The 9,443-nt window shown below is 46.4% G+C and overlaps 1 protein-coding gene across 1 annotated transcript in view; it reads left to right on the forward strand.

Moving 5' to 3' along the window:
• Window positions 1-9,103, forward strand: part of LOC130371063 (protein shisa-8-like) — a 41,851-nt gene extending 32,748 nt beyond the window's left edge. Inside the window, exon 5 of the mRNA XM_056576691.1 lies at window positions 8,396-9,103. Within this exon, the coding sequence (XP_056432666.1) occupies window positions 8,396-8,949 (554 nt within the window). The 3' untranslated portion in view covers window positions 8,950-9,103. The remainder of the gene's footprint in view (window positions 1-8,395) is intronic.
• The last annotated feature ends 340 nt before the right edge of the window (window positions 9,104-9,443 follow it).

Below are 9,443 nucleotides of genomic sequence, written 5' to 3' on the forward strand. Positions count from 1 at the left end.
ACGGGTAACCTGAAGGTTGCTAGTTTGATCTCCGGCTCTTCCTAGCTGATTTTCGAGGGTTCCCTGAGCAAGACGCCTCACCCTGACGAGCTGGCTGTCGCCCTGCGTGGCTGTGTGTGAATATGGAAATGAATGGTTGCAGCTAAATCCCCTAAATGTAAATATGAGAGTAGACCTTCTTCCGATTATCACAAAGCAATCAGGTGGTTTGGACATTGTGCAAAGTTTTGAGGAAATTTCCCAGCAGGACTGGTGTTTTGAAGCAGCGGAAAATATTATTATTTCAGGGGTGCATCACAGGTCGCCTAATAGTTCGAAAATAGTGCTGAATCAGCTGTGTGCATGTTACTGGCAGTCATTTTTAATGAGTAACTATTCTGAAGGTAAGGGAAATCTTTGGAAATTAATTACAACTGTATTCCCCTCCGATGAACAGGAGCTAGGTTGCTGTCCCTATGCAAGTCAATGGAAGCAGCTAACGGAAAGAATATGCTAACCCTGCAAACTCCCTGTGGACACACAATGACTTTGAAATCATACAACTACATTGAATCTGGTTAGGATAGGCAAAAGCCAATTCCCCAATATTTTGGCGTATCCGTTTAAGGCCCAGTCCACACGGAGCCGATTTTTTTGGTGAAACCGCATGAGTCTTGTGCGTTTCAGCCGACCGTCCAGACGGAGCCGGCGAATCCGGTCCCCGAAACCACACATTTCTGAAAATATCCGGACCTATGCGGTTTCGTGTTAGGATGACGTCATTAGCCATTAGCTGGGGGACGTCAGAGTTGCGTTTAATTTTTAATTTATTTGTATTCTTTTTGTAGCTCTAAATAAGAATTTAATTACTAACTGTACATTAAAAAGTATTTCTGCTCAATTTAAAAGGTTGAATCTCCTCTTGACTGAATGTTTGTATACAGCGCGCAGGCTTAATGCGCTCCACTTTTTTCTGTGGAGAACCAGGGCCTAGAATATTTATTACAGCGTTACTACAGCTCGATGCGGTTTTGCAATGACTCCGTATTTATGGAGATATACCTGAACCGCATAAAACGAAACCGGATCGTTTTCGCCCGTTTCGGCTCCGTGTGGACGGGGCCTTGAGTTCAAGGTAAAACAAATACGCACACACTCAGTGATACCTCCTTTAAATTCTTAAACTTGTGAATATGATGAGCCTCAGCACGCACAAATACAACATTTCCATTCTCAAACCTGTGGGTGAGATGAGGGTTTAATTTGTATTATTACTTTATTTATCATTATACACTCCACACACAAGGTGTGATGCTGAGTGTGAGTGGCGTGGTGACCTTCAGGAGAAGGTTCAGGGCACAGGAGCTGTCATCTAGGGCGCCTCCCTACCAGGGCGAGTGAAAGGTGATATTAAAGAATCTGCCATAAGATGCTGTAGTCTGGAGCCCTGCAGAGCCTCTCTCCCCCTCTCTCTTTCTCTGAGGTGAAATGAGGAGAACCCGAGCAGCGGCTTATGTCCACCTGTATCTCGTTATCTCACCTGTTATTAATCACCTGTTTACCTGGGCAAGGCTGAAGCGTTTTGGATATATATATATATATATATATATATATATATATAGATGGATAAAAAGAAGAATAATCAGTTGTGTTTATGCAGGGATAGGAGGGAGATGGCTGAATTAACATCCGAGCCACCACTCCAGGGGCCTTTACTACAAAGCTCCATTAGAGGGTTAGCGAGGTATGTTGAGCTGAAAGCCTGGGTTAGCTGTACCATGAAAGTCGATCTCTTTAAGCGTCGCTGTATCACCATGGTGACTTATGCTCGCAACCAAACCTGGTCGGGAGCAGCTTTTCGGCTTACTGTCCGTCCACACCAGAAGCGAATTGAGCGACCAAATCGCCGGAAGTCATTCACTTTCTATGGGCAAGAGCGACCAGAGCGACCAAAGCGACCAACGCTACCAGCGGCCAAAGTTGAGGGACCAGAGCGTCAAAAAGAAGTTGAAAACTTTTTAACTTTATGCAAATGACTATTATTCGCTTCAGCGACCAAACACTGACAGCCAATCGGAATGTAGACGCTCTTCGCTTGCGTGGATCCCAGGGAACATCGGCAGGCACTTTGGTTCCTACCTACCTTTATTCACTCACTGAACAAAATGTCGGCTGAAGTATTAATCGCGGCTGTAACTGGGCACCCGGTGTTGTACGAACCCACCCTTTTTCAGTTCAGAGATCGAAACGCCATAGTGGTTTGGATATCAATAAGCGGGAGTATTTATAGGCTACATCTAGAACGTTCGTATTTAAGCGAGAATCATTATAATTTGCTCTACATGCCACCAATCTAACCAACCAATCGCGTGTAGCATGCTTTAAACAAAACCAAAAAAGTATTTGAAATCGTCACATAAACAAACTAATCGACAAGACGAGGGATAAATGACAAGGGATATATCTCTTGTCTTTTATCCCTCTATTCCCCACTATTCACGGAGCCTGAGGTGAATCATTTTTAATTAAATAGTCTAGATAGATAGATAGTCAAGTCTTTATTAATACCAAACGACACAAATCGTCGGGAATCCATTTAGGTGGTTCGTCACACACAGGACAGTAGCCTACAATACCACACAGAACAAGTCTGACTGGATAATACACACAATACATCACATTAAAACTAGACACGCGTTGATAGATAGATAGACAGAAAGGCCTAGATAGATAGATAGATATTTTCCATTATTTGCCTTGCGGAGCCAACCAGTCCTGTGCACGTATGCAAATTAGCCATGTGTCCCAATGTCTATTTGTTTTGAATGCGACGAATGAGTGCAGATCATGATTTGCAGATCCAGATCAGTGAAACATATTTTAAATACTACAGCACGCAGGGTTTTTTGTTCTCGGTTGTAATTAGCCTACATTTTAGGATTTTTTTAATATTGGGGGGAATCACTGTCCTACTTGTTGTCGAAGCACTTTATCGAACAAGTAAAACCGTCTCGGCAATATGGCCAAGGTGTATGGGAGAGTTCACTATTTGATATGGCTGTCTGTAGGGCCTACTAAACGCATACGGCTCCTTTAAATGCGTCTGCATAATTGAATTGTACGTCATGAGCGACTTGAGCGACCAAAGCGAACAGAAAAATTCGCAGCGAAACTTTGTGAGCGACCAGAGCGTCTTTGACGCTTTGGTCGCTCCTGGTGTGGACGTACAGTTACGCCCCGTGCCCACTACATGCGTCCGTTGCGTGATCCCCATTCACTTTAATGGGGACGGACCCGCAATGCATTGTGGATCCGTACGTTCCGTTGGAGCCTTCGGCTCAGTCAAGAAGTTGAAATATGTTCAACTTTTTCGGCAGCGACGGATCCGTCATCCAATCAGATCGCGTCTGCAAATTTAAGCACTGTGACTCGACTCGGGCTCTGACGATACTGGAAAGCGGGAAAGCGGGTCATCTTGCATCGCAACAAGCAGGAAGTAGCGGGAAGAACCCGGCGAAGCGATTAGATTGGCTGACGGATGCCTCTGCAAAGACTACTCCCCCATCAGTCAGCCACGCCTTCCCACATCAGTCGACGGACGCATGTAGTGGGCACGGGGCGTTAGTCTAGCCGGAGATCGGCTACTTAAATCGGCGTGCGCAGCTTCCTAGCCCCTCCTCCGACAATGGCGTCACCATTTTTGGGTGTTACCGTGGAACTCGGCGCACTTATCGTACAGGCGTCTCTCCGGAGACAGAGGGTTTTTCGGGACCGAACTGATCCCTTGGCATTTCTGACCAAATTCTTTATGAGAGATACAGATTCTCATCAGAGGGTATTCGTTATCTGATCGACCTTGTTGGACCGCATGTAGTCAATGCTACACAAAGAAGCCGTGCACTTACTAGCCGCGTTTACATCCGCATAGATTTCTATGCGGAATAGAAAATGATCACATATACACCTCATTCGGAATACAATTATCTGTTCGGCATAGAATTCTATGGCGAATAGAAGAGGTGGTGTAGTCCGTTTTAATCGACATGTATACACTTATTCCGAACAGATTGGGGTTTAACTTAGAGCAGCTGCAGTAGTACGCAATTGGTCCACTGAGCTCCGTTGGTACTTTTATGCACACCAAACTTGACCGCTGTCAAGGAAAGTGGATTTATTGCCTGATTCACGTCTTTGTTCGTAAGTAGTCCGGTAAGCGTGTCCGGTTGCTAAGCGACGGGACATGGGTGTTTATTAATGACGTGTTCACTATCATAGTGTCCGCGCACGTCCGAGATAACTGTAAATGAGTAGGCTAATACTAGTACTTTTGCAGGCTGAACGTTAAAATACTTCTTAACTTAGAGAGACCACTCTCTCCCACCAGTCTTGGCTGCGGACGCGCATTCAAATTCCTCTTGTTTGCGGCGGAGGTGGGGGTAAATATAAAGATCGGACGTAGCTGTGCTGTCCTCCTTCTTAATTTAAGGAGCAGGCAGAGAAAAGCTCTCGCCTGCTGTGCTTTCATTAAAATCTAATTCACAATGGCAAATAGTGATAAGACGTCCATTATGTCGCCGCCGGTCCAGAGATGTGTCAGGTGCGCGAGAGACATAGCGGACACTTTTGTTACTGCCATGTATACAGTAGGGGATCACATTTTAGGAACAGATCTATTCCGCATAGAAATCGTTGCGGATCAGATGTGCCAAGTAAACGCGGCTAGTGTTGCGCAGTGTGTCTGTGTTTCAAGTTCGAAGGTGGCCCCGCACGTTCAACGTACATTAACCTATAGTCAAGTGCCGTGTTGTCCATTATCCCTTATATAACTGCTATGTCAGTGACACAATTAGGCCTAGGCATTTTTTATTCTACAAATTCATATTATAGCCGTGAGAATTGTTAAGAAAGATCACCTCCATAGTCGGAAAATCAAATCATAGGCTAGATTCACCTGAAATTATTCAAATGGATGCTTACAACTTACCACATTGAATAATATTTTTATATTTATTTTTGACTTGGCCCCATGTTCGTAGGAGAAAACATGGGGCCCCACATATATGGGGGTAAAAGGGATGATGATACATAATATTTTTTAGACAATATGCAGAATCTTTTCACTTACGAATTAACACGGTCGGCTATTTTTTGCCAGCGCGCCACCCTAGCCATATTATGGGCAACCGTGTTCCCCTTGGCTGTGATGTGAACTTTGAATTCCTCGTAGGAGTTCATAATAATACACTGCTCGCTTTGGATGAAATACACCGCTCTCGCGCAATTTATTTTGCATAAGGGTGAGTCAAATGACGCGATAAACGCCCCTTTTATGTGAATGAGCATTGAACCTAAAGCGGAAAACCTGGTTCAACTAATTGAATCTAAAGTGAGCTTTGTGGTACCATTTAACTCTGATTACGAGTTGCGGCTCTGTCGAGCCAGGTTTTCCGAAGAAAGCCTGCGTATGTTCAGCGAGGTTCGTGGTATACCCCCCAGCTGGGGAACATCTATTTGTTTATTCACAACACAACCTAGTGGAAACTGGCGTGGAGAGCCAGTGTATTTTAATCCAGTGGAGCCGTTCTGGCGGGGCTGGGAGATGAGCCCGGGACAAACTGGGATAGCGGAGGAGCTAAAATAGAGAGCTATCCCACCCCCACTAATATCATCCTCCTTTGAATAATATTAGTCATCAGAATGGAGGAGAACAGAAAATAGTTTAGTCAGGAGGACGATTCAGTGGTAATGTAAAAGCCTCACTGAAGGACTTGCAAATGGTGGTGATTGTACCAAAGAAGGTTCTGTTCTGTTAATCATTTGGAATTCCCTCGATACTTAGAGAACAGCCAGTGGGTTTGGTAAGGGTATCAAACAGGTTGCTCCAGATAGGTATTGGAGCAGTGGGTACAATGGCAATCTAGGACATTCACGAGATGGAGGAACGACTATTTTAGCGTCACCAAGGACTTGCACACAAACTACCGACACAAACCACGCCCACACTCACTTTAGAGGGAGACTTTTCATTTTGTATTGGACATGCCAATTTCGAAAGCAAGTTATTAGATATGTATATCTGTCAATATATCATTAAAGTCTAACAAAGCACGTTTCATCAGAGGTGGCGTGTGGAATCATTGGTACCAGTTAACGTCCCACACACACACTATGTGGACCAGGAATGTTTTAAATGATTGAATTGGAATATGAAATGTATCTTACTGTGATTGATGACACAAGGGAAGCCTGAGGACATTACATTATTGTGGTTGAGGTCCGGCCTTTCAAAATATTGATATTTAGTTCAATATGATAATAATGGTTGGAAGTCCAAGTATGTTTCAGTTAACGCTGGTATTGAGGAATTACCCATTTTACTAATCCAATAATTGTTTGTATTCTCCATTAGATATTTTCCAACACATTCATATGAATAACTAAAAGGGGAAACTAGATGCCACCAAACCTTTGGAAAAACAACTGTGACATACTGGACTGGTACAGCAGAGCTAGTTTGTGTGTCTCGACACACCTACCCCTAGAAATACCATAGCATTTGACTTAGCATAGCATCGTTCTGTTATGATAAACAATGCTGAACCCAAGAGCAGACGGAGACGATGTTGAATTGTAGAAAAAGGGTTTATTGAATGAGACGGGGGAGCAGGTAGTGGATGAGGTAGCCGGGGGAGAGCGAGGCAGGCGAGCTGGAGTGAGGGATCCGGATAACTGCAGGCAGAGGAAAACAGAGCTGGGTTGTGGTCAAAAAACACCAAGAGACGAGAGAGCGAGAGCGAGAGCGAGGTAACAAGAATTACTGGAGCCAGGCATGTATCATTACCACTGTAGTACGTAGTACGATCTGGCACCGACAGCAGGGAATCCAAGGGTTTATGAAGGGGAGTTGATTGGAGACGAAGACCAGGTGAGCATGATTGCAGATGAGGACCAGGTGTGAAGTGAGACAGACAGGAGGAGTGGCAGACCCAGGAGGAGGAAAACACAGCAGGCTGCTGTGACCACAACACGTTCTGCATGTTTTTTGGATGATTGTCCTTTAATGTGATTCCTTCCTTTGTCAGCACTATGAATGAACCTGCGTTTCAAGTTGCCTTGCCTTCCCCTGTATTAGCCACCCTTTCCAAACACATCGAACTCATCTATTACCCTGAAACCATGCACATCTTCCCGCAAGAACCTTCACCTTTAAGGAGTCACCTGAATCACTGGCCATCATGTTGGATCGCCTTCAAACCTCCACCCCCATCTTGTCTCTGCTCCTACCCCTTGATCTTTACTGACATCACAGTGGTATATAAATGCCTCCTCTCCCAGCATGAACAGATTCTAGCTGTAAACCACCCAAAGATATAGACAGAGACAATGTTGTACAACTATGAAATAAGCATGCTTGGTTGAATTTAATGGGAAAAAGCTGCATACACTCACTGAAGCAACCAACCACAGCTATTCACGTGGACATGAATCAGCTCATTTCTACTTTGTTAAATCATGGCCTGATCTGCAACAGGCGAGTGCCGATTTAATTTAGAACAAAAACAACCAACATAATGAGGGTCATCAGGTTACCATCAGACAAATAGACCAAAACAAGCCTATAGGCTTTTGCTTTTTCATGATTTGGTATTTGTTGTCGGACATAAATGTTTATGACCTTCATACCATTCAATTAAACTGTTTTAATTATGTATTTGACATTCTTCTTTTCCATTTTCACTTTTGCTTTCATTATTGGTTGCAGTTTAGGGTTTCTTTCAAGCTATGTCTCTTTTCCTTTTTACATTCTTGATTTAATGACTTCACACTATACTCTTCTGTTTTTCATTCTGGTCTGCTTACTCTCACCTCCCTCTCCTTTCTATTGCCCCCTATCTCGCCCTCCCTCTCTACCCCACTATACCTCTCCTTTCTGTTCTCTCATTCTCTCCCTCTTTTCTCTCCCTCTCTCCTTCTCCTCTCCATGTCTCTCTCCCCCACTCTCCCTCTCCTCTCTCCACCCCAATCTCCCTCTCATCTCTCTTCCCCACTCTCTCTCTCCCCCACTCTGCCTGTCCTTCCTATCTCTTACTCTCTCTTTCCCCCACTCTCCCTCTCTCTCTATATGCCTCCCTCTCTCCCCCACTATCCCTCTCCTCTCTCCCCTACTCTCCCTCTCCTCTCGCCCCCACTATCCCACTCCTTTCGCTCCCTCTCTCTCCCCCACATTCCCTCTCATTTCTCTCCCTCTCTTTCCCCCCCTTTCTCTTTCCTTTCTCTCCCTCCCTCTTTCCCTCCCCCACACTACCTCTCCTTTCCTCCCTTTCTCTCTCTCCCCCACATTCCTTCTCCTTTCTCTCCCTCTCTCTCTACCCCACTATTCCTCCCCCTTCTATTTGTCCCTCTCCCTCCCCCCCAGCGGACACGGCGGCGGGCCACTACTACAGGAGCTACCCGCTGATGGACTTCTCTCAGTACCAAGCTTCAGCCGCGGCCCCCGACCCGCTACTGCGCAACACAGAGAAGTCCTTTCTCCACCCGGCTCCGCACGGCCAGCACCCCCCCCACACCCCGCTCTCCATCTCCATCCCCCCTGATCAACTGGAGCACGCCCACCTGCCCAAGGCCACCTCCCACCCCGCCTCCATCTCCAGCTCGGCTTTCAGAGCCTGGGAGCCGCACAGCCGGCAGGTCCAGAGGCAGGCGTCTGCGCCCGGCCGTGCCTCCATCCCCTGCAGTGGGGTGTACCCCTCCTCCCGCAGGCAGGCCTACTCCACCAGGAGGCAGCAGAGCATAGAGAACCTGCCCGATCTGTTCACCCAGCCCTACGCCGGGGCCTACCGCGGGGGCATGGTGGGGGGCCACGCTCAGCAGCAGGAGTACCAGGGGTCTGCTCAGCCCCCTTACTACCACCCCCACCACACCCGGCACAAGAGCTGCTCCACCCATAGCAAGACGGAGGTGACTGTGTGAGGGGAGGAGGCTGGCACCACAGGGGGGCCGTCGCCGGAGGGCTAGCCCCTACAGGGGTGATGAAAGAGAGTTGATGGACGGAGAACCTCAATGTTGAGGTACTGAAGCTAAAGATAGCTGGCTAGTAGAGGACAGAAGGCACAGAATGAGAGATTAAAGGTTGGGTATGGAATTCTCTTTTTTGGCCATTTTTGCAAAATCACTTGAAATCTTTATCCTAACCCACTTACAGCCACTGAGTTAGAAGTACTGACGTGACAATTAAACAAGTCAATCATCTGTGGAACGGGCAGGGCTCGAAAAACTCCAGCCAATGATTTCCAGACCCAGCGAGTTGCATTGGGCAGTAAGTACGTCAATCAAACGGTCGTACTGCACTCCCCCTCCCCCGCTCCCCGCGCGTGACCCCTTCGTGCACGTACTCAAAGCTTGTGACCCAGAGCAAGCTTCTGTTTGTTGTTATCCTGCGGTAGCTACTGGAGCTAGCTAACTAG

Source organism: Gadus chalcogrammus, chromosome 18, assembly GCF_026213295.1.
Source record: "Gadus chalcogrammus isolate NIFS_2021 chromosome 18, NIFS_Gcha_1.0, whole genome shotgun sequence".
Classification (NCBI taxonomy): Eukaryota; Metazoa; Chordata; class Actinopteri; order Gadiformes; family Gadidae; genus Gadus; species Gadus chalcogrammus.